At 46.9% G+C, this 24,241-nt stretch overlaps 3 protein-coding genes across 3 annotated transcripts; 2 read left to right on the forward strand and 1 right to left on the reverse strand.

Annotated features, from left to right (window-relative positions):
* Positions 1-450: 450 nt before the first annotated feature.
* On the reverse strand, positions 451-9,340 carry SPATA2 (spermatogenesis associated 2). Its single transcript, XM_061441981.1, has 3 exons — positions 9,196-9,340; positions 5,888-6,313; positions 451-4,168 (listed from the first exon to the last, which is right to left on the reverse strand). The coding sequence occupies exons 2-3, from the start codon at positions 6,203-6,205 to the stop codon at positions 2,918-2,920; spliced, it is 1,569 nt and encodes a 522-aa protein (XP_061297965.1). The 5' UTR covers positions 6,206-6,313; positions 9,196-9,340; the 3' UTR covers positions 451-2,917.
* Positions 9,341-9,522: 182 nt separating this feature from the next.
* RNF114 (ring finger protein 114) lies at positions 9,523-15,621 on the forward strand. Its single transcript, XM_061441746.1, has 6 exons — positions 9,523-9,700; positions 10,320-10,470; positions 11,610-11,716; positions 12,324-12,438; positions 13,328-13,435; positions 13,658-15,621. The coding sequence occupies exons 1-6, from the start codon at positions 9,573-9,575 to the stop codon at positions 13,721-13,723; spliced, it is 675 nt and encodes a 224-aa protein (XP_061297730.1). The 5' UTR covers positions 9,523-9,572; the 3' UTR covers positions 13,724-15,621.
* A 4,117-nt stretch (positions 15,622-19,738) lies between these two features.
* Positions 19,739-22,662, forward strand: SNAI1 (snail family transcriptional repressor 1). The gene is made up of 3 exons (XM_061441659.1): positions 19,739-19,915; positions 20,402-20,905; positions 22,143-22,662. The coding sequence occupies exons 1-3, from the start codon at positions 19,837-19,839 to the stop codon at positions 22,322-22,324; spliced, it is 765 nt and encodes a 254-aa protein (XP_061297643.1). The 5' UTR covers positions 19,739-19,836; the 3' UTR covers positions 22,325-22,662.
* Positions 22,663-24,241: the final 1,579 nt, after the last annotated feature.

Raw genomic sequence — 24,241 nt, forward strand, 5'->3', positions numbered from 1 at the left:
TCAGGAAGCTTGTTAGAAGTGTGTATGACATTGAGAGTCAAGGCTGGAAATCAATGTCTGTTAGCTTCACATCACCCATGAAACCTGCTTTCCACCCCACGTTAGTCTGTCTGCTGCAGACTGCTGACATATTGGCTTACATGCTCTTACGGAACAAACTGAGTCATGCTGCTAAGACTTGAAAATAAAAGCTTTTAAAAAAAGCTCTGCATTCTGCAAGCAGTACATCCAGTTTCATAACGCTGAGGCTCATGATACATACACTCTTGCCCATTTTTGCCCCCAAGATTACCTCTGGGCACCAACTCATTTCTGCATGCAAAACGCAGTTGTGAGACAGACAGCTACATGCACTCCACTTTAAGAAAAGAGTTTAAGCCTTTTCTTAAAGGCTTCTTTATTTTTAAATTCCTTCAAAACATAATTTAAACAAATCAGATGCAAAACACCTGCATTTTAAATTAGCATATATTTTACTGTATCAATCACAGCAACCTCATACAGTAAGATACACAAAAATAGAGCATGGTATCACTTCAATTAAACACAGTTTTGTACTACAGTATTCCATGACATATATACACAGGACTTTTCTTTTTAAAGCAAGTATAGTCCCTGCTATGTTCACCGTAAAAATTACGTGGCATCACAGTTTTAGTTATTCACTGTAGTGTGAGTAGCCATATGGAAATTGACCTAGTGAACTAGAAGATACACTGTAGAGCAGCCAAACAGGCATGACACTTCAGAAGATGAACAAAACCAAAATAGCCACCGAAATTAAAACCACCCTTAGACTGTATTTTAATAGTAAAATTGTTTTTAAATTCTTCACTATATACAGAATGTATCTACATTTGTGTCATATTTATATATATATATATTTATAGAAAAAACATACAAGATTTTCAAAACCTTAAAATCAGTCACCTAAACAATATTCACCCCAACCTTCAGGGTCAGCAAGGCAATACTTGCCTATACCATAAAGTTCAGCTGCAGTCACTTGATTCAGACTTTCCCTGATTGCTAAACACACGCCATTCACTTTGTTTCTTAGTGCAAACTGTACAGTAACTTACTGCTCTCAGCCCTCTGTAAGACTCAGATTTCATCTTATTTCCATAATACTTCTGACACCTGTTTATGGCTAAAATTATTTTAAATATTTTACAACATTAGCCTATATAGTTTCCCCCTCTACCTACCTCAAGCCCTCCCCCCACCCAAAAAATGTAATACAAATGATCATTCATGCATGTTTTTGTCACACAGGGATCAATGGACATTGAAGTTTAGAAACCTAGACTCTAACAGTGTTTAAAAAACCCTTAAGTGAATAATTTTAGTGCAGAATGGACTACATAGTTTACATCTCAGCTAGAGTTTTTTACAGATATTTTAAACACATTAAATTCTGCACATCAGATTAGGTTGCCTGATACTTTGTTCTAACCAGCTAGGTGGAATAAGGAAGCTAGAAGATTCTTGTGGGTTTCCTTTTAACAAAAAAACTAAAGTCTATTCATAACCAGGTATTGTTTGGGGGTCAAACTGTACAGAGCCTAGCACGACGGAGTCCTGGTTCTCCACTTGGGTTCCTATGTGCTACAGTAACAGAGATAAATCTTATTATCTGATTCACATCCGTAACTGATGGGTTTACTTTAACAGGAGTCACAAATGAGCTCTGACTTTTAACCAGGAGAGTGCTTTACTTGCTGGACTACACTACAGAGGTGGCAATGAATTTGGAAGCAAGCATAACGTTTATACTTACAATTTCCATAACCACAAAGGAAAAGCGTGCACTGAGAACCAAAATCCTGCAATTCTTAGACAAGACTCCACTCAGACTAGTGGTAGCCTTGTCAGAAGGAGAGAAAAAAAAAGTCAGATTAAAACCCCAAAATTGATCAGTCTGCCACAGTGACTATAAGCTATGAAATACAGTACAAGGAAAAACAAAAGTCACCTGAACAAATAACCCAGAGAGACTTCATAGTTATAATGATTCTACCACTTTTAAGAACTCAACATATTAAATATTTATTAAAAATAAACTGTTTTCAAATACCTATTTACAGTACAAAGAACAGTACTTAATACATGTGCAACAGAAAGTAAAGAAAGTCAGTACTCATCTGAAAGGACAACACTCCAGGCATATTTTGAGTAACGTGACTACAGGTTCACGTTTTGAACTACCATACGGCAAAACCCAGTAGGATGAAACTGGCAACACCCGAAAATAAAGCAAAAATTGTCCAGATTCAGATTATATAACCTTGAGATAAACAACAGGGAGACAAGGGGAGAAGGAAGAAACGTAAAGACAAACGGAAGAGATGCTGTCGGTGTTTGCATTTTGGAGATAAAGAAATGCAGACACACTTCAAAGAAAAAAAAAAAAGATAAAATAGTCCTTGTTGGCAAAACAAGCCATTCACATCTCTTGCACAGTTGGGAGTCATACTTTAATCAAAAACCAGCAGTAGTTTCATCACTCATAGAAAATGAGGACCTTCAATTTTCAAGCCTTGCATGGATTTACTTGGGCAAGGAGATGACTGCAATGTAAGAGAAAGGTTTGATGTCACTTTTCTGACATACAACAGCTGCCAAGTTTTAAAGAAAGAAAAATAAATGTGCTTTTCTCCCCCTTGATATTGAAAAGTAATGATCGTTCAGGAGTTACCTAAATTATAGCAGCATGAAATCGAATGTGTCTGCAGCATCTGTGAAGCCACAAAAATCAAGAACTGGCACCTGATCGCTGAACCATGGTTCCAGACATTTGGATGTGTTCTTTTGGTAAGAGGTCAGTGTTATTTTCCTATCAGTGGAGTCAGAACATTAGTTAAGATAGCCCTTTCCCCTCCCCCTTTCCTTCCCCTCCAAAACAGACTAATCAAGTCTATCTATAAACGACATGGGACAGCTGGGACGATTTATAGTTTAACTGATTGTTAGGCATGAATCTGTGAAGCTCGCTTTTTCTACAGCAGGGATCATAATAGTAAGCATTGAGGCAAGTGTCACATGAGACCTTAGAGCAAAACGTGCAAGTGTTTGCAGCTCCAGACCGGTTACAAAAGCCACAGCGCGAGGTGCCTGAAGATTTGGGTTTTGAACTGAACTGAGCAGCTCTCTCTTGACTCTGAGTCTGTGATGTGTACTGAGATTTCTCCCTTAAAGACGCAGGAGGCAAGCCATCGTTTGGAAGTGGTTTGATTGAATAGGTGCTCTGTTTCACTGCTGGGTATTCCTGCCTAGAGCTGTACAGATTGTCACACTTTTGGCAAACAGAAGTGCCACAAGGTACGCCACAGTTTTGGCACTTGAGGGAAGCTGTCTCTTTGGCTAGATGGGTGCGTTTGTGGTAAACAGGGTTGGCATCGTTTTTTAACACCCAAACATCAGGCTTAATAGCTTCTTGTCTTTTAAAATTTAACATACCTCTAGAATCGGAATCAGTATATAAATCTAAGTCCTCTTGAGCAGAAAAATAGGAGCTGTAAGGGGCATTTGTTCTTAGCATGCCATTGTGATGAGATGAAGTTGGCAAAAATTCCTCTGAACACCCATGTGGGGAGCTTGACACTGTCAGAAGAGAGGGTGATGGACGGATAATCTCATCTTTAATGTCATCTTCTGCATCAACTAAAAATGGTTCTTTCCTGAGACTCAGTGAGCTCATCAAAGGTGGTTTCTTACTTTCCCAATAATTATCGTATGTGTCCACTGATTTAGAAGGTTTGCTAACCTTTGGCTTGAAATAATCTTTAGAAGCCCGCTCGCTTGCTGATTTCTGGAGTACCATTCGTGCCATGGAAGTGTTCAAGTTTTCTTTGCACTCTACACGCCGTTTCATGGCTTCTGAGCAGCCTCTAACATCTTCAGTGCTATTTTTTCGCTCATTTATGACATCAACCTCTGAATAACCTTTATCCTTCACTTGCAAGTGAATTTCAACAAGCTGCTCACATTCCACTTTGGCCAAAAAGAGTTCAAATGAAACCATTTTCACTTGAATGGCATCAACCTGCTCTTTGAGCTTATACGTTGTTCCCAGTTCTTGAACATAGCCCATGTAGTTCAAAATTTGCCTTACATCATCTTCAGTTAGAGCAGACTTTACATAATAAACAAAGGGTCCAGTGTAGGTCTAAGGGGTTGGGGGGAAATAAAAGGAAAACTAGGTTACAAATTCAATGGTGGACTAGATGTTCAGATAATTCAGTGACAGATACTGTATAATTAAATAGAATAATAACCACAGTGAGCACATGCAACTCCCATGGCAAGATGAACTCCATTTCTGCATTCCTCCTGCTCAGCAGATGGAAATTCTGCATGAGGCAAATTCAAAGTAGGAGAGTTTCCATTCAAATTGAAATCCTGATTAGCATAATGTCAGCGTATAGCACAGTGATTTAAATCAACAGGGAGGACATTAACTTTTACACATACCAGATATGTTTGCATTTACAAGCAAGCTTACCATGAAAGGCAAAAAGGCAGAGATTTCATATATTGCACCTGGACAGGGGCTAGCTAGAGGTAACAGGAACGCTGAGTTACTGTGGGAGTACAAAGTCTTCTTCAGCATTAAATATACTGTACTATTACTATGCAGTTTCAAATGTCTGGTTTATATAATTTTATATTACGTCAAGCACTAAAAATGAAAAAAAAAAACAAAAAAAAAAACAAAAAAACAAAAATGAGTTTGTGCAGGTTGAAATATCCTTAGCATCTGGCATATCCAAGGTATGCTCTTAACCCAGCTCAAACTGGTTTAGGTTGGAGGCAAGAGTAGCCTGCCCATCATATCTTTGTATAGAACAGCTACTGGATCCATAATGCACAACCAAAGTCAGTATTGGCAGTGCATCAAGAGCTATCCTCAGTGGATCAACCAGCATTTAAAGGCCAGAACTTAAGCATAAGATGAAAAAGATTTATATACAGAACGTGAATAAAGGTAGTTCCCCTTTAGGGAAATAATGTTCAAAGTCTTTGCTAAATAATGAAACAGCATCTTCAAGAAAAACAAAAGCCCTCATCACTAGAGCACACAACCCACAAATGACTTTAGACACCTGTACCAGCAGTGCTTTCATCCAGCTTTCAAGTATCAAAACCGTTTCTGTAAGTCACCTGCAGCATTCATTACCGAAATGCTGCAGTAGTTTTGAATAATCATATAGGAAAAGATAAAAGAGAAAAATCAACAGCAGAGAACTCACTATCTGACTTCCAGCACCCAAGCTGAGCAATGTGCAAGTTCCTACTTTTCCCTCTGAGATCCTGGCATAGATAAATACTTTGAAAGCACATTAAAATCCAAACTTCATGAACTGAGAGTTGACAAGCAGATAAAAGATAATCTGGAAACAATGCTTTTAGAGAAATTCCTTTACCATCATCATACAACTTGTGGAAACCCTAGCAAAGCATCCTTGAAAGCATGCAATGGTTGTTAGTACTTGTGCTCTGTTAACAGCCTTTCCAAGACAAAAATCAGACTTTGACTGAGCTTAAACATAACTTGACCACTCACCCTAGGGAAAGCATCTCAAAGTAGAAATTAAGACACTGTAGCAAGCTAGGCTAAACAACACCCTTAAATAATCTCTTCCTCTATTTTATGGTTATATTATAAATGCAAATAGTACTTCTGCTCTTGGGATACTCTTGCCAGCACAACACTTTACATTGCAATTTTCCTATGGCTTCTGTTTACCAACTGTATGTAGACAAACGTATAATATCATGCTAACAGGTGGGGAAAAGAAAACAGACTATAAAAGAAACACAAATTATGTTAAAAGAAAGAAAACCAAATCATGTTCTCACTATGGCCACACATAAAATGTCTTACCTTAATATTTTTGAACTCCTTTTTCCAGGGGTAAAGAAAGAGATTAATTCCAACTGTCTCGAGCACGCTGAATGCATTACGTAGAGAATGTAAACTTGAGGATTTCACAGATCTCAGTGAGTTTTCAGCGATCTCGTAGAACTTTATCAACCGGAATCTATAAAAGGGATCGATTTTGGGAAGGCAAAGAAAGGCTGCGGCTGCCACTCGCAAACATTCATCATTAATCGGACGATGCTTGTTGTCAGAGGCACTCAGTTTGCATTCATGGAACTGTACATACTTCCTAAATAAATCGTCTTTATATTTTGAATCCATTGAAATCAGTTTTTATCTCGCGCTTGGGCAGCTACCTCGTCTCTTTCATGGTTATTCGGCAGTAGGTTGATTATCTGGCATTAAGAATCTTCAGTAATGGCAACTCTTCTGGAATAAAGATTGAAAACAAAGACAAGTCAGAGCTGCATAAACCCCAGATGTCCACAGCACCTCTCTGCTTCACAGGATACCATAAAATGGTTCACAGAGCAGCAGCTCCCAGAACAACCTCTTTAGGTTTCTGCACAAGAAAAAAAGTGGAAGAGTCCACAGAAACGCTGTTGTCCTGCTTTTCACTGCCGTTCTCTACTCTTCTTCCAGTTATCCAGCTAAAGCAGCACAACAAACACGTATCGAGCAAGGCTCTGGGAGTTTGACGCAATACAGCCAGAACCGAGTGTTCTCTGGCTCAGGAAACTAAGGCAAAAGTAACCCACAGCAAAAAAACAGAGGAGAAGCACAAGTTTTTAGAGTCTCTCCTCTGCACATTGTTTTGCCCTTTCAGTTCAAACAACTTAATCATTATAATAATCAGTCACTGATTGGTTTGTTTTTTTTCTTTTTTTGCCCTGCACAGTGATATAAAGATTTAAAAATTCCCCTAAAGAAGTTTTTTTTGCTCAACTTAGCAAAGCATCTACTTTTTGTTTCCTCTATTGCCCCCAGACGTGAGCAGATTTATTTGTTTCACCTAACACTTCCTGCCACTCACATTCCACCTGACGGCACACCCAGGCCATCCCTGCACTGGGAATGCTCTGCACCCAGCCTACAGAGAACACACTCCCTGACTGCTGCAATCGACAGCCGAAGTTTCAGCTGAGTACTGGCAGTGCAAAGATGACTGCAATCTTTTCAGAAAAAAAAAAAAAAAGAGCTATACCTGCCATTTATAGCTGCTTTACTAGAACAAAACCTTTCCTGGTTTCACATCATGTATGCTTTTGTTTGCAGGAATAGGTGCTTTTACGTATATACGGATCTACATTTTCACCTCACTGAGCACACATACTTCACAGGAAAAGCTGGTGGCAAAAGAAGCTTCCTAAAATTACGGAACCCAAGGTAATGAAGAGGCCAACATGCTCCATCTCAACTGCCTGAGGAACTTGTGATCAAAAAGCAGACCACAGCCTTTCCTTTTTAAATAAAGCCACAATCCAGCCCTTACAGACTTCCCAGCTGTGAACCACAGGGAGGGGAAGAAGGAGAAATCAATGCACTGTTTTGGCTGTAGTATGTCTGAAACAGCACTTCAGGAAAGACTTTCCACCCAATATTAATTGCAGCTGCTAGAATGCTGATCAATGCCCCCACACACTCCTGTTAAAATGAAAATCACTCTTAAGAGCAAAATTAACAGAATAAAAGGAGTCATAATATAAATAGGGGGAAAAAAACCAACACAAACCAACAACCAAGAGGCCAGGAAAACAAACAAAAACCCCAACAGCCTAGCAGTTACTATTATTTGATGAAAGGCTGCACTTAATGACAACACCATGTGGGAAAAGTTAACTACCGGTTCAGTTTCTGCTCAAAGGCACTCTGCTCTTGTTTTTCCCACAGAAAATTGCACTGATGTCAAGAGACAAGCTGTGAATCACAGGAAATGTGGAGTTCTAAATTGACATTTGAGCATAAGGGCCAGGAGTAAACCCTTCTCCCTCTTGGGGATCTTTCCTCCTTAAGTTGTGTAAGATGAAGTCGGTGGACAAGGACAACGGAATGTCTGTTCCTTAGCAAGAAGGGCTCCACGAAGGCATTTCAGAGAAGGATCTTTGTCTGCACATCAGTAATACACCCCCAGAACAAGAATGATCCTGTGCTGACAAGGAGCTGGATTTAGTACTACAATTCTTCTACCTCCCCTGTTAATAACTACTAAACAAAAGCGCTCGGTTACATGGATGAGATGTCAGAATTGGGAAAGTCCCCACACGAAAGGGAAGTCCTCTATCGAGGCCCTGCAGACTGTGACACTCAAAACCACCACCAGCTCTCATTTTTGACTCACTGTTTGCATGCAAGCCAGAGTTCACAGAGCCAAAAAGCAAACCGCCACAGAGCAAACACCCCAGCAACCCTTCACAGCCCTGCTCCCTGCACACAGAGCTTCCAGAGCAAAACATCCCCATCCCAAGCAGCCCACCCAGCACCAGGCAGGCTCAGAGCAGCGAACAACCATGGTTACAAGGCTTGGTAAAACCCTCCGTATGAACAGGCACAGATAAATATAGTTTTAAGAAGCACACTAGCTGATGCAACAGAGAAAGTGACAAGGCCATTTTGCTGCAAATTATTGACTGAAAACTTACAAAATTTCATAGAGATGCATGAAAAATAAGGTCTGATCAGGGTCTAGTTTCTGCAGACGAGATGAGAAAACATTCCTATCAGTCTCCTGGGTCAAAACCTCAGCTGAGGGATCCAACCACTCTGCCTATCCTAGACTGCTTGGCAGGGCACAGGCATGCAAAAAACCCTATGGCAGAAGGCGAGAAACACGGGACACGCTCAGCACTCTCCTAGACCACAGCAAGAGAACCAGGAATGCTAAGCTTGCACCAAACGTTTGAAAACAGAACTACCCCGAACGCAAAAGCTATTGAATAACACCAGAGCACAGCGCGTCGCTGAGGTACTCCAGCCCGCGGAACAAGGGGGTGGGAGGGAACACCGCGCACTTAACGAGCGCTTGGAGCCGTTTCGCTCCCCGGTTGCAGCGGAGACACTTGTTGCAGGCATCCAGCTCGGCCGCTGCGAGGAGCAGCGGGCACGGCCCCGGCCACCGCCTTCACCCCCGCGAAGTGAGCGGCCTTCCCCGGACACCGAGCTCGGGGCCGGCCCCACGGGGGCTCCCTGCAGCTTCTCACCGCTGAAGGCTCGCAGCGCCCACCGCCCGCCCCCACGCCGCGCCGTCCCCTCAGAGACCGCAGCGCGGGCGGGCCGAGCCCTCCCACACCCCGCGTTCCAGGCCCGACCCTCACCGTTCCGCGCTGCAACCGGGACCCGCCGCCGCTCGGCCGGAAGCGTCCGGTGACCCGGATGCGGGGCTGCGGACCCCGCGGCCCCTCACACGCTCCAGCAGAGGCCCCCAAGCCCCGGGAGCGCTCCCGCTGCCCGCGGCGGACGTGCCCACCCCTCGGCTCGGCCTCCCGGCGCCGGCTTAGGAGCCACCGGCCGGAGGCGGAGGCTCGCAACGGCGCCCCGGAAGTGGACGATGGGCACCGCCCCCTGCCGCGAGACAGCTACCGCCGCAGGGAGACGTGCGGCCACGCCCCCCAGGTGGGCGGAGCCCCGCTGCAGGGGCGGAGCCGCGCCTGCGCAAGGCCGCTCCCCGGGTGCCGGGCGCGGCGGCGGGAAGATGGCGGTGGCCGCTGCCGGTGCGTCCTCGTCGCGCTCCCCGGAGCGGCAGGACCCGCTGTCGCGCTTCACCTGCCCCGTGTGCCTGGAGGTGTACGAGAGTCCGGTGCGGGTGCCCTGCGGACACGTGTGAGCGGATGACCGGCGGGGAGGGGAGGGCGCTGAGGCGGCGGTGCGGGGCCCTCTCTGCGGGAGGGGAGTGGGGACCCGTCGAGGGTGGAAACCGCCGGGGGGCGGGGGGCTGTGCCCGTCGATGATCTGGAACCCGGGGGGGGGGGGGGAAGGGTACCCTTCGATGATCAGGAACCCGTGGGGAGGTACCGGTCGATGATCTGGAACCCGTCGATGACGGGGAACCCATCCGGGGGGCCGGGATCCCATCGGGGGCAGTGGGGTGAAGCGGTGCTGGCTGAAGAGAACGGGCTCTGCGGGTAGCTTTGCTTTGGAGCAGCGTCTTATGGGTGTCCTGGAGCTTCCATGTAAGGAAGGAAATAGGTAGATAGTCTTTTACTTTCAGTTCCCTTTTCTCCAGAGCAGAGGAGGTTGTCCAAAAGCGACATCACTGAGCATTATGAACTAGAATCCTGCACCTCCCTGGCTGGACAAATGTCACCAGGCTACTGGTTTATTAGACATAGGTTCTTGAGATTCCATTATCAGTTAGTGCAGAAGGCATGGAAGGGCTCTGAATGCTTATGTTGGGTGTCCAGGAGGGCTGTTCTCACCATCTGCTCTTCTCCCATTCCAGCTTCTGCAGTCCGTGCCTGCAGGAATGTCTTAAGCCTAAAAAGCCAGTGTGTGGGGTGTGCCGCAGTAGCCTGTCGCCTGGGAGCAGAGCTCTGGACTTGGAAAAGCAAATTGAAACAACAGAAACCACTTGCAATGGCTGCAATAAAAAAGTATGAAAGTATTTGGAAATAAAGTGCATGAGGTGTGCCTGCTCAGCCATACTGCTTAGAGGGAGATAAAGTGCTTGCTCTTCAGCTTTCTGCAGAATCAGGTTAAAATGCTTGCTCTGATAAGTGCTAAAGATATTTAAGATAATATATAAAGGTATAGGCAGCACTCAGATGTTGACATTCTTTCCATGTGTTTTTATTATTGACTTCTTCAGGAAGTGAATTCCAAATCAAAGGTAGTGACTTTAAAATAAGAGTAAAATAGTGCTTCAGCAGTTGCTTCTGTGAGCATTGTCTCTGTGGGATGGACATCGTAATTAAACAGTGGATGTGGGGTTATGTGTTGGCTGTTAAGCTTATAATAAATCATAAACATAAATAATATAAACTTAAACTCTTTGGCTCAAACATAAACTTATTTGCTTTGTTTGAAATAGTTATGAGTCAAAGTTGTCTTATATGGTTATTCCATTCCATATGTTTATTATTTGTTAGCATCCTGCATGTTGAATCTCTCTTTATAACATTCTTCCTGATAGTTCCTTTCTCTTTGTAAACTTGGGCTTCCTAGTGTTAATTGAGTATGTAAGAAAGTATCTTAGCAGATGGCAAAACAACAAGAAGATAATTAGACACACTAAGGTGAGGGTAGCAGTTCAGTTAATTTCACTCTTTGTTTCTGGGTAGTGTCTTCATCCCAGCTGATAGAAAACTGTAGCGCCTTAATTAATCTTCGTTAATGGCATCGAACAATTAGCAGTCAATCTACACCAAGATCTGTACTTAAAGCCAAATCATTTTCCATACATTGTCATAGACGAGGTAAACTGGCTTTAGATGAAGCATTTTTATGGATATATACACTTGTCATGGTTTAAACCCAGACAAGACAACACTATATTAAAGGTTAAGAAAACTGCTGTCCTGAACAGCACTGTTTTTGCCAAATATTACAGGCAGCAAGGTTACAGATTAACTAATCTATAATCTCAGAGTTTGCCGCCTGGCCAGCTGAAGTGTTTTCCTGCTTCAACACTGCCTGCAGAAAGCTGCTTTGTTTTACATGTTACCATGTCAAAGTGTAGGAGTAACTGCAAGTAGTTTCAATTAACCTTGCTCTGCGACTGTTGCCTGCACAGATGTATCTCTCAAAGATGCGTAGCCATGCAGCTTCTTGTTCAAAGTACCAGAATTACATCATGGAAGGTGTGAAAGCCGTGACGAAAGAACCACTTCACAACACCAGGTAAGTAGCTCTTCTCCGGAAATACTTGTAATTTTTTGTCAAAGAAGTAAAAGCAGACCTCACCTGTTTGCTCAGTTTGGGCATTGATAATTTTACTCCTTACACATAGTGAAAAACTAAGCCTTAATCTGCAACTGACTGTGCACAGGCAAGCTGTTCTGCTTTCTGCTGTGGTCTGTGCACATCTTTAAGATCAGGGGTACTCAGTAAAAGTAGCTATTTTTTAAATAAAACCTTTATCTTTCTGTCTGTTGATTATAGTAACTTACAGTGAAGGGAAGTTGGAATGAACTGTAGGGTGCACATCTGGGTTGTGGCATACTGGGGGGTGCCCTGTGCATTAAGAAAAATAGGTGATAAATGGCAACATTTGTAGAAAACTATCATTCTGTGTAAATTTAGATGGTGTTAAGAGTTCCTAAAACTGTTGTTAGGAATTTATAAACTGTTAAAATTAGCTTGGATATTTTGTATAGAATAAAACTATTGCCTTAAATAATTTGTATTCTTAAGAGCTGGTAAGGCAGCATTTGAGTATTAAATCCTAAAGTTATTATTTTTAACCTTCTTACAGTGATAAATAACCTCTTTTTCTCTCCCCAACCAGGAACTTCCCCAATCGCTTTACCTTTCCTTGCCCGTATTGCAGCGAGAAAAACTTTGATCAAGAAGGACTAGTTGAACACTGCAAAACATTGCACAGCATGGATGCAAAACAAGTGGTAATAAAAAGTCTTGGTGCAAGAATTGCAATGAAGTCTAGTCTTAAATCCCTTTGAAACAATGAATTAGAGACTCTTGAAGTTAAGTACGTGTTTATTCCTGTTCAAGTCACATGTGGGTATGCTGTTCATACATTTAACTTTAATGCTGGGTTTCAGTACATTCTCTGGAGGTGACTAGCTTTTACTCGTATTGCAGCTAGGTGACATCCTCTTTTCATCTGTAAAAAATGGCACATATCTGAAGCTAGTTAAACACAGTAACAAACATTAATAAAATACAATTTCAAGAAAGGCAAACACTTAATTTTCCCCTTTGGTGTGTTCAGCGATATACTATAAAGTATAGGGAAAAATGCTTGCAAAAAAATAATATATCATTCTAGAAATCTTTATCTGCTGATACTCCCTCTCATATAAGAGGAATTGCGAAACATGGAACTGAATTTGGAACTTGCGTATTTCTGGAAAGCTTTTTTTTTTTTTTAATTCCAAATTATTTAGGAAAAAAGTTCCTTTTTTTCTCTTAGAGAGAATTGATCTTTGCAAAAGAGATCAAGGAATCTCTTCTGATACTGAGAAATAAAGGCTAAAATCTTCAAAAGCAAACAACTGAAACACTGAATGCTGGTTTTCAGACTGTACGGAAAAGAGTAAGCCATTCCATCGCAGACATATAAACCATGAATTAAAATTACTTGGGATAATCTGAGGCTTTCCTATTAAATATCCCAGTAAACTCTTTGACATCACTGTGCATATAGAATAGCAGTTATCACAAACCTTGAACTTCAGTGTTCCATGCTGTGTCTGTCCTGCCCTTCCTACTGTCAATGTTAAAGCACTTAACCATTGGGTCTTAATTGGCTTTTTTGGGGTTTTCTTGAAGGTTTGCCCAATTTGTGCCTCAATGCCATGGGGAGATCCAAATTACAGGAGTGCTAACTTCATGGAGCACCTTCAAAGACGACATCGCTTTTCATATGATACTTTTGTGGTACGTGTTTCCTCATCCTTAGAATAAAGGCTCATGGCTCCTAAACCCAAGCTTTTTTATTTAGCCATTACTGTGAAATCTCATCTTGCAGATGGTATCATGAGAGAAATTGGATTATTGGCAAGTCAAAGGAAAAGATGGTTTTTTTTCTGGTTTTATTTGGTATTGTATTAACCAGCATGGCTGTTGTAGTAAAGGAATTCCTGTCCCTTTTGTTCACAGGATTATGATGCTGATGAAGATGATATGATGGCACAGGTTTTGATGCGTTCTTTGCGGGATAAATGAACCAACCAGAAGATTAACTGTAAAACTCAAGCTTCCATGAGGGGGAAATGCCCAGCATCCTTGCACTTCTCCCTGTACATTCCAAGATTAACTCAGGCATCCATAAATACGGAAGACTTCAATCCCTATCCTAGTTTCAAATCAAAGTTGGTTATTTCTATACAAATGGTCTATACTATTCAACCCTGTTAACCTAATTTTCTTACTTGCTTCACACAAAGCTTAATTGCAACATGGAGGAGACAAATCTGTTGCCCTTTAATAATTTCCTGGTTTCTTTTGCAGTTGTGTTCATTTGATCGTCTAGAAACAAAAACATTCCAAATGGAATGGCCTGACCTAGTTAATAAATATCTCTTGCCAGTTTCATTTACATATCTTAAATGCTAGTAGGAGAGGTGTAGTTGTAGCTCTGTTTTCCCTTAGTGAGACCTCTAGGTGCTAACTGTAATTGTCAGACCAACTCTCATTTAAACTGACCTATGATACCTGTGATTTCATAACATTTCCCAGTGTTTAAATTCTCAGACACAGCCTCTCAACTATATGGAAAATACATCTTTAGTATGAGTCTTCAAACTACAAACTTTCTTAGCAAACCTTTGCACCTCTTAAGCAACTTTTTGTTCTATGTATGGTTATTACTTTCTTCCATGTTTTGAGCATAATTTCTAGCCTGGAAGATAAACTTTAATGCTGGTCTAAGGTAAAATGTACCGTTTTAAACTGTCTTAGCAAACCTTAATCATATTTGCAGGCTTTGTGATTAAATCAGAGGTTTTGAAACAGATTTTCTAGTGACTTTAAGCCTTATGCTGATAGGGGAATTAAGAAGGGTGCTTTTTTTTTCTTCAATACCTCTGCCTTTGGTTTAAACTAAAATTTTCATATATAATCCTAGTTTTTCCATCTCTCAAGGCTGGTAGCAAACCTTACCATCAGTTCATAACACTTGCATAGCACTACCTTTCTGCATTACAGATTTTAAGAGGTATTTTGAATTCCTGTTCTTCATTTAAATGTTGCTAAAGTAGCTGAAGCTGTACTTGGAGTGTTTTCCATATAATGTGTACAGTTTGCAGGTAAAACTTTTAAAGGAAAGTGAAATGTAACTCAGAAAGCAGGATGACGGTTCTAGTATATGGTAAATGGATATTCTGTACTCAAGTCTATACTTCTACTATAGACTTTCCTTTTTAGTTTAATGTTTTCATTAACAGTCTGCACAGTCAAGGTGATGAGATCTAAGGATCTAAGACACCTGGCCAGAACTTGTAAATCATGGTAGTGTTGAGACGTCTAGTCTAATTTAAGCATGTTTAATTGGAGCAGTGGACCTGCACCACCACAGGATTGAGCACTAGATTATTTATTTGACCAGTAAGTTTAGGGTAATCACACTCTGCAGCCTGCAGCACAGCCTTACCCTTTAAACAATGAAATGCACCCTGGTTAAAACCTCTTGATTAAACCTTGTGTCCAGCCAGACCTCTAACATACTTCAGTTGAACTTGGGTTTAGTATGTTTTCCCAACCTGTTAAAGACTCGTCCGTAGGTATCTGCTGCTGACTGGAAGCTCAGTCTTAGGGGCAGGGGAAATCTCATTGTACTGTGGGAAAAGGTACTGTGTTTAGGGTTGGTTATTTTTAATGCTTGATCTGTAAAGAGATTACAGTGTATTAGTGGTTGGATGGGGATTTCAGGGTTCTGGCTAGAAGGCAGTTTGGTGGCATGCACTGGCCAGAATCCAGATTTCTGCTACTATTCTAAGTGCACTTCCATGCAATTCTGATAAAATGTTTAAGGAGCAGTTAGAAGCTTCCGAGCAATTACTTTGTTGTGGTTTTGACTTTTGAAGATGAATTCAAATAAAGGCCATTTAATTTATAAAATCCTACCTTCATCTTAACTCCAGTCCTTTCTTCTTTGTGGTCCGTATGTTTCATTTCAGTATCTCCCTAAAAACACTTCTTGCCAGCTGTGGAATGCCGCAGGGAAGACACTGAGACGTGCAGAGGCTTCAGCTTTTGGCTTCCATTACGTATTTTAGAAAAACAGTTTGGGTCAAATTCTGTTGGAGCTGGCCAGGATACTGCAGGTGCACCCTTGTATGGGAACACTTCCTATGGGAAGCCATGCAAACAACACCCCCTGGGGTTTCTTGTTAAATCATGGAAGTGTGACTGTCCAGCAGGGCTTTTCTGTTGAAATGTTTACAGCTTCCATCACTTTAATGCCCCTGGATGTCAGGTTTGTAGTGGTGACATCCTTGTGTTCTCAGTTCTGGTATCTCCCAATGAGGAAGTGATACCTGGCTTGTAGCAATGGCTGGTCAGAAACTGCTGGTGACTGTACCCTGACTGTCTGTGCAGAGCCATTCCCTCACGGTACAACTTGGGTTTGATTTGCAGCAATTTATGTAGGAATTATTTAACAGAAGATTCAGACCAGAAGTATTGACTGGAAAATGCATGGTGGTTCTCCTTTAACTCTGATGACATTAGTGTGTGACTAAGAAGCCATGTCTTGGCACTTGCTCGCTTGGCATCAGAGGAATTCATGGCACTGCTTTCTGTGCTGTGATGAGCATCCAAGATAAACCTAGCCATAGACTCCTACTGCTGCTGAAAAGCGTTGTGTCTCTGATGCTAAATACGTCAGTGCAAACATGTTCACACACATGGTATGTCTTACTGGTATTTGCTGTTTGATTTAAAAAGGCGTTCTGTTGAGGTGCATGTGTGTATAGTCTCGATTCATCTCATCTGTGTGCAGAAACTCGTGATGAAAACAAGCCTTATTAGATAGCAAGCAAGTGAATCTGGGCTTCTAAATCCAGTGGAGAGTTGCTGCAGGAGGGTGAAGTACTCTGCCAGGGCTGCTCTCACCTCGTCAGCACCTGATCTTGTAGCCCCCAAGTGCCCATTGTTGGTGTTAATGCAATCTGGCCACTTGGACCTGTGAAATTCCCAGTGTCTGGCACAAGGAGTCAGCCTTAGTAGGTCAGTTAGTGAAGAGGGAGGGGGCAGAATGGGAGGAGACAATCTGGCAGTCGAGCTTGCTTTTCTAAATGAATCTGTCTGATAAATTGTTGTCAGCATTAATTACCTAACAATTGCTTCATGTGGAACTACAACAATACATCCCCCTGGTCTCCTTGCACTGGGTAATAAGGCTTTGTAAAGCACCCCATCTATAAGGAAGCATTCATGGTGTACTCTGGATCCATATGTCATCTGATTGACAAAGGCTGACCAAACTTGCTTCCAGACTTTTTGATAGTCACTGGTAAGACCAGCATAAGAAGGGTTAACCACTCCTATAGTACAAAGGCTATGGTAAGTCACTATAAAAGCAAATGAGGGGTGTGCTTGCAGTTCTAAAGCTTTTGTTTGGTTTAAGTATACTAACAATGACAAGGTTTTGGCCTGGTTTGGGGGTGGGTTTCTGCCTCCTGTCACAGTTGTGTTGATTGTGCTTCATTCTCCAAAAGCAACTGATTTTTCAGGGGGTAAACTACATTATTCTCCACGTGATACAAACAAGGACTGTTGAAACCACGACGAGAACTTCCTTTCCCTTCCCCACTCTCCCCAAAACTCCAGAAAATACCCAGCACTTAGTAAAAGTGTGGTCACTACAGGCTTCCTGGGTCTCTCTTCTAGTTCTTCTCACGTTTGTTCTGCCTTTACCTCGTACTCAGACACTGGGTTTTAAGATATAAAACAGTGAAGCTTCTGTGAGCAGTTTTAGCAGCCCCATGCAGCGAGCTTCCCTTCCACACCCCGAGCGCAGGGGGAATAAGGAATAAACTCACCCTGGTGTACTCAGCAGCCGGAGCGGCGGCCAGCAGCGCGCACCGACGGCAGAGGGAGGTCTTGCGCCTCCGAGAGAACGTCCCAGCCCTGCGCTCCTCACCGTCCTCCTCCCCTGGGGTTCAAAGAGCTTCTCCGCTCTTGCAGGGGAGGTTCACGCCTCATCCCCGCTCGTCATGGCCGGCGCTTCCCTTCGCCCCGCCACAGCCTCCCTTGGCGGAGGGAGCTTTGCTCTGCAGCAGGGTTTTTGAGATGCTTCGTGCAGCCACGGGTCCAAAGAAGGTAAAAAGAAGACTTTGCAGCAGGCTTGCCGCTCTGGAGGTGGTTATTGTGCCTGTGAGCTCCTTGGGCTAGCCCATGTGGGTCAGGGGCTGGAGCTGTGCCCGGGGCTGGTGGCAGGGCCGCTCTGGCCACGCCGGGGCTCCACTGCTCCGGTGCTGAGAAACCACTGCCGTTTCTAGGCTGGGAATCATTGCAGAGCTTCTCCTCCCCTCTGGTCTCTCTCCGTCCTGTGGTGCTCTGGCTCATAGGCACGGGCAGGTCACTTTCTCCCCGATCTCGGTTTTTCCTCTAGCACATAGCAGTTTTTTCTACGTGCGGTGGTTGGAACAGATCTGATTATTAACGCTGCAGACAGAACAGAGGAGCAGGCTTTGCTTCTTGAAAGAAAACCACCCAGTTGGGTTCCTTGTACAAGTGTCCTCAGGGTAACCACATCCGTGGCAGGTGGAGGAGCAAGGGGGCACCTGCAGCAACACCCAGGCTGCTGCCCTCCTCACCATGAGGTGCTGCTCCCCACACCATGGGGTTCTGCATCTCTGGACCCCTGTGGGAAGTGGGGTCCTGGCCTCTGTGATTTGCATCCCCCAAAAGCCTTTGGGGGCACATTTTCCCTTGAAGTTCAGGTTTATCCAGGGATGAGCCGGGCAGATAAACACCTGCTGAAAGCCACAAGCAGCTCTGCAGCAAAGGAAGGACGGGATCTAGCTCCAGAGCATGTGGCTGGAGGGGAAGAGTTCACAAGCTGGTCTCATCTCTCCAGGACTGTGTGTGGCTGGCAGGACACACTTCACAAGCTGCTCCTGGCCTCAGGAAAGACAGACTGAGCTCAGCCCCCTGCTCTGCAGCCGTACCAGTGGAAAGCTTTGCTCCTCACTTCTGCATTTCATGTGGGTTGTGGCTAAACAGTAATGTGTGGTCAGTGAGGGCCGGTGTCTGACGGCAGATCACGAGTGACCTGCCACCATGGGCCCTTTCCCGAGTGACAGGGCCAGGCACTGACTGGGAGTGAAGAGGCATTCCCAGCAGGTCCCGTTCCCCCTGCCGCCACCAGCTGTCTTGGCCCGGAGCTGAGCCTGTCTCCTGCAGCAGGTGGCTGGACCCATGCCCTGAGCCTTTCCAGTGGGGAAATCCCCACGTGAGCAGGAGGGATGGGGTGAGCTGGAAGCTGGGGCTGGGAGTTCCAGCTGCCAGGCCGGGGGAGCCGCACTAACACTGTCCTAGCACCACTGCAAGGCCTGGGCACTTTCTCATGGGCATATGTGCCAAAGGGAGCATGTGCCTGTCTGGGACTGGTGTTTTGCTATGCCTGTGGGGAAGGAAGGAGGGAAGAAAACCAGGGGCAGCTTGCTAAGGGAGGCTGTGCTGCCTGAAACCTGCCCGGTGGAAGGGAGAAGCATGTTCAGGCAGGTGCTCCTGACCCTGCCTGTGGGAGGGAGTCAGCAAGGGCTGCGCTGGACCCAGCCGCTTGCTCTGGGAGTCACTGCTCTTCGCAGAGGATTATTAACCCTCGGCCAGGCTGCGCTCAGCTCTGCTCCGGAGCAGCGGGACGCGGCGGAGGCTCGCCCTAATCTGCACCGCAGTCCTCAGCGGTGGCGCAAGGACAGCCACGCGTGGGGGTCCGGGGATCACTCTCGCAGCACAGCGCTTTCCTCCAGACCCGCTGCTGGGGGTCTCCCGGGCTCGGGCACAGAGGCCGTGGGGCAGTCCCACAGCTCCTTGCCCTGCTTCCCTCCATGGGAAACACTCCGGGAACAAGCCAGAAATGGCTCGTTCATGTTCATCATCATCGGCAGCAGCGATGCTCTCTACACCGGAGCCCCGTGGGCAATCCCCGCGGGGCCGACACCTGCCGGGCTCCCCCCGACGCAGTCCCATTGGTTCCGGGGACCAGGGGAGACTCCGCCTCTCCCTCCCCATTGGGTCCGGTGCGGAACGACCCCGCCCCGCCCGCGCCGCCTCCCGGCCCCAGGTCCATATGAACGGGCGCGGCGGGCGCGGCGGTACTGTGGTTCAAGATGCCGCGCTCCTTCCTGGTGAAGAAGCACTTCTCGGCCAGCAAGAAGCCCAACTACAGCGAGCTGGAGAGCCAGGCCGGTGCGTGCACGGGGTGCGGCGGGACGGGGCGCTTCGCGAGGTCCCCGGTGCCTCCTATGCGGGAGCGGGAGGGTGGAACTCTCTCCATGTGGGACTTTCGCATGGGCAAGGGGGTGTCGTTTCCAGTTCCGTGCAGTTCGGCTGGGATCGGGTGCGGGATCCCCCGTGTCCCGCGATGTGGAGCCGCCACCTCATATCCTGGGGTGGGCGTGGGGAGCGCCTCATGGTGGAGGTGGGCAGGGGAACTGGGCTCCTTTCGCGCTGCTCCTCTCTGCAGGGCGGGCAGGGGCCCCGAGCCCCCTTGGATCTCTTTTGCTCCGGGGTGGGCTGGGGCTCTGGGACCCGTCGGGTGGGCTGAAGTCCCTCTGGCTCCGGGGTGGGAAGCGGGGATCCCACGGGCTGGCCTAGGGTCAGGTCTAATTGCTCTGGGGGTGGGTTTGGCCAGCGTTTGCCCTTGTTCCCACTGAGTGCTGCCGCCTCCCGCAGTGCTGGCCGCCCCTCTGCTGTACGAGACATGCCCGCTGCCCGTCATCCCTCCGCCCGAAGTGCTCGGTCCCGGTGCCTACTACCCGCCGCTGGTGTGGGACGCGGGGCTACTCTCCAGCCTCTTCCCTGGCGGCCCGGGCAGCGAGGCAGCGGGTGGCACGGCCCCTGCCCTGGACCTGACGGCGCTCTCCAGCGAGGAGGATGAAGGCAAGAGCTCGGGGCCCCCCAGCCCAGCCTCAGCCCCCGCTGCTGCCGAGCGCTTCCGCTGCGCCCAGTGTGCCAAGGCTTACTCCACCTTCGCCGGGCTCTCCAAGCACAAGCAATTGCACTGCGACGCCCAGGCCAGGAAATCTTTCAGCTGCAAGTACTGCGAGAAGGAGTACGTGAGCCTGGGGGCTCTCAAGATGCACATCCGGAGCCACACGCTGCCCTGCGTCTGCAAGATGTGCGGCAAGGCCTTCTCCCGGCCCTGGCTGCTGCAGGGCCACATCCGGACACACACCGGTAATGCTGGCTCTTGCTCCTCTCCCTCCCTCCCTTATCACCTCCCGCTTCCCAGCTCCGCAGCCCCCAGCGAATCGGTGGGCCAGGTGTTATCTGGGAAGATAAGGGCTTCCCAAACCCCCTTGGCACATCTCTCTAAAATGTCCTTTAAATATCCTCTTGGCTGGAACAGAGCACAGGGTCAAGGCTCAGCTTGTAAATCTGTGCCACCACTGTTAGTGCTGTGCCTATCCATGAGCCAGCACATGGGCCACGGTGCAACAGAGCACGCTTTTGCTCTGTGCTATAGACTGGGGCACTGCTGCAGCACTCCCTGTTCATCACCATGCCCAAAGCCATCTTCCCTGCCCTCACCAAGGGCTTCCGGCCAGGCTCTCCAGGCCTGGCTGCCCAGCACTGTGGCCTCCAACCTGTGGCCCCACTCAGCAGTGGTGAGCTCGGCGTGGAGCACACCGAGATGCACCGCAGCATCTCATGAGCCCTGCAGGCAGGTGCTGGGGGTGCGGGGCCGGCACCCCCAGCACCAGTTGGTGCGGGTCCGGGTGCCGCAGCTGCAGCCCACCCCATTGCCTGTACAATGCATCTCCTGAGCATCCTTTGTGGGTCTGCGGGATAGTGTAATTGTGACTTGGCACTGATTTCACACCCTCTTAACGTACTAAAGATGATGGCTGAAGGAAGCCGGGAAGACTTAATCGTGCTTTCCAAATTGAGCATACGCATTTGTTTCCTCCAAAAGAGTCTTTCTGGGAGGAATTCGCACTGGCCGGGCTTTTCAATGCGAGCCGGGCAGGAGAAGGGGGAGCGCGGGGTTCAGCGGAGGAAATAGCTGTACTCACCCTGGCGCTGGCGCCTCGCAGCCGCTGCCTGCTATGATATAATTAACACATAGCGCTTGGCTTTCCTGCCTCTCTGCAAACGGCTCGCTTGGCTCCAGGCAGGAGACAAATATCGTGTCTTCGTTCGTATGTGCAACTGCCTTGCTGCTTGCAGATATTTCCAGCATTATTTTTCCATGGTTCGTGGGAGAGGTTTTTTTGGGGAGTAGGAAATTCCCGAGTCCTCCCCAAAATGAATGCTGTACATACCTCCCCAGGCTTTTCCTCGGAACAATAACAGCCAGCACTTCTTTTTCAATGTGCTCTTCACAAACTTTGGCTAATGAATGGCTCCTTCTTTGATATTCCCCATGTGTTGATGCACTGGTTAATTGGGAGCATTTCTCTTTGTCCCATAGGTGAAAAGCCCTTTTCCTGTACACACTGCAACCGGGCCTTTGCTGACCGCTCTAATCTCCGAGCCCACCTGCAGACCCATTCAGATGTAAAGAAGTACCAGTGCAAAACCTGCTCCCGGACTTTCTCCCGTATGTCTCTGCTCCACAAGCACGAGGAGACGGGCTGCTCGGGCTCTCGCTGAGGACGCTGCTTCCCCAGGCCTCTCTCCACACAAATCCCTATATTATACCTAGTTTCTGTAGGAGTTAGTTTCCTCCATCGCAGCGCACACCGAGACCCTCACACTCCTCGCTCGGTGCCTCCTATGCAATGCGAAGGCCTGATCCTCCTCCCATCCTGGCGTCCGAGGGTGCAGGATTGGACTCTGGAGCTAAGCGTGGGTGCCAAAGAGTGAAGCTCTAGGGGTGCAGCCCTGAGCCCGACCCGCCGCTGCCGCAGCCCCCATCAGGTGCCCCTGCTCACTGGGCACCTTGCAGGACTGGTCCTGCACCCTGGCCCCAGCACTGCGACCATATAGCTTGGGGGGAGGGGAGGGGGGGAGGGCTGATTTTTGGTTTTGTTTTTGTTTTTTTTTACTGTAACCACTCAGTAACTTTTAAGAACCAATATTTTTTTAATGAAGGACAAGATGTGCCGTGTCCCCCAGCTCCCAGTGTATATACGCCGCCTGTAGAAGGTGTAACTATGCAATAATATAGTATCCCGGTAGTTGTGAAGCAGCTGCTTCTCCCCAGCACAATGACAATTTGCAATGCCTGCGAGATTAACAGTGTCCGTAAAAGGCACGGGGTAGCCATTTCAAACACCAGCCCTGTTTACAGAGCAGCTATGCACTCAAGCACCTGTTAATATGACTCTTAACAACTGCTTTTCAAGAGAACTGTGACTAATAGCAGGCACTTGTCAGTGATACAATGGTGGCCTGTCCCAAGGCTGCCCATCGACAGGTGTGTGCCAAAAGCCCTATTTATGGGTATTGACAGGTGCCTCCTGAATGCATCTTTCTTTGGACATTGTTTTCATGGAATCATTACAAAGAGGATGTTTACATTTCAAAGGTACACTGGTATTTATATATATATTTTTTGTTTTCTTTGGTGCCACAATTTTGTACTGATGAAACTTTTTATATAATTATATACAGTTTATTGATATTCAATAAAATGGTTAATTTATAATAGGGTTTTGTGGGTGAAGAGGTGGCAGTGATGTGGGGACTGGGGGGTTGGGTGCTCTGCTCCTAGCCTCTGGCTGCAGGTGAATGAGTGGCATTCACATACACGGGGATGCAGAGCAGTTGCCTCTGGGAAGGAAAAGGCACGCTGAGTCAGTTCCTGCCGGAGGACTGGGGAAGGGGCAGCTGTGCGGTGATGCGGGCTGGGGGCTCTCCCTGGCTCCATGTGGGAAAGTGCATGGGCTCACCCTGTCCCTACCGGCCGGCGTGGGGAGGTGCTGGCTTCCCTGTGGGGCTACTGCAGCACCCATCCTTGGCCGTGTCCCTTGGCACTCCCTGGGGAGCAGGTCCATGGTGGGGCTGCCCCTGCTCTCAGCAGGCTCCCAAGCCCCCCACGGGGGATGGTTAAAGCACCGCAGGGAGCTGAGCCTCTGTGTGGGTGAGTTGGCGTGTGGCACCCGAGGTGACACATCCCGTTGTCACCACAGTGCCTTCAACAAGTGCAGGTAGGAGCAGACGGAGGGGCAGGTGCTCCTGGATATCCCAACTACCTGCTTCGAGGACTCCCATCACAAACTATCCCAGTGCCCCAAACCACCTGCCTTGCACCTTCCCAGCTACCTCCGGATTTGGGGTGTTTCAGGGACAGTGCAGCCGGTTTTGCCACCTGCCTCCCCAGCGGCTGGGGATTTGTTCTTCTCCCCCTGCATTCCCTCGGTGCCATCTCCAGAACGTTGCTTACAACCAGGGATTAAAAGCGCACACAACCCCCCTCACTCATCCCCCTCCAGCCTGCTGGCGCCCGGCTCCTTGTGCCATTCCCAGGGGCTGTTACGGAGCAGGAAGATGTGTGTGGCTGTAAAAGTGTGCAGAGCCGCTGCTCGGCCCTTCTTTAATTAAGAGCTCGCTCCGCATAAACTGCCT

The sequence above is a fragment of the Pezoporus flaviventris genome, unplaced genomic scaffold (genome assembly GCF_033815535.1).
Source record: "Pezoporus flaviventris isolate CSIRO_AGI_PZ_B2104156 unplaced genomic scaffold, CSIRO_AGI_Pfla_v1 ptg000213l, whole genome shotgun sequence".
NCBI classification, from domain to species: Eukaryota; Metazoa; Chordata; class Aves; order Psittaciformes; family Psittacidae; genus Pezoporus; species Pezoporus flaviventris.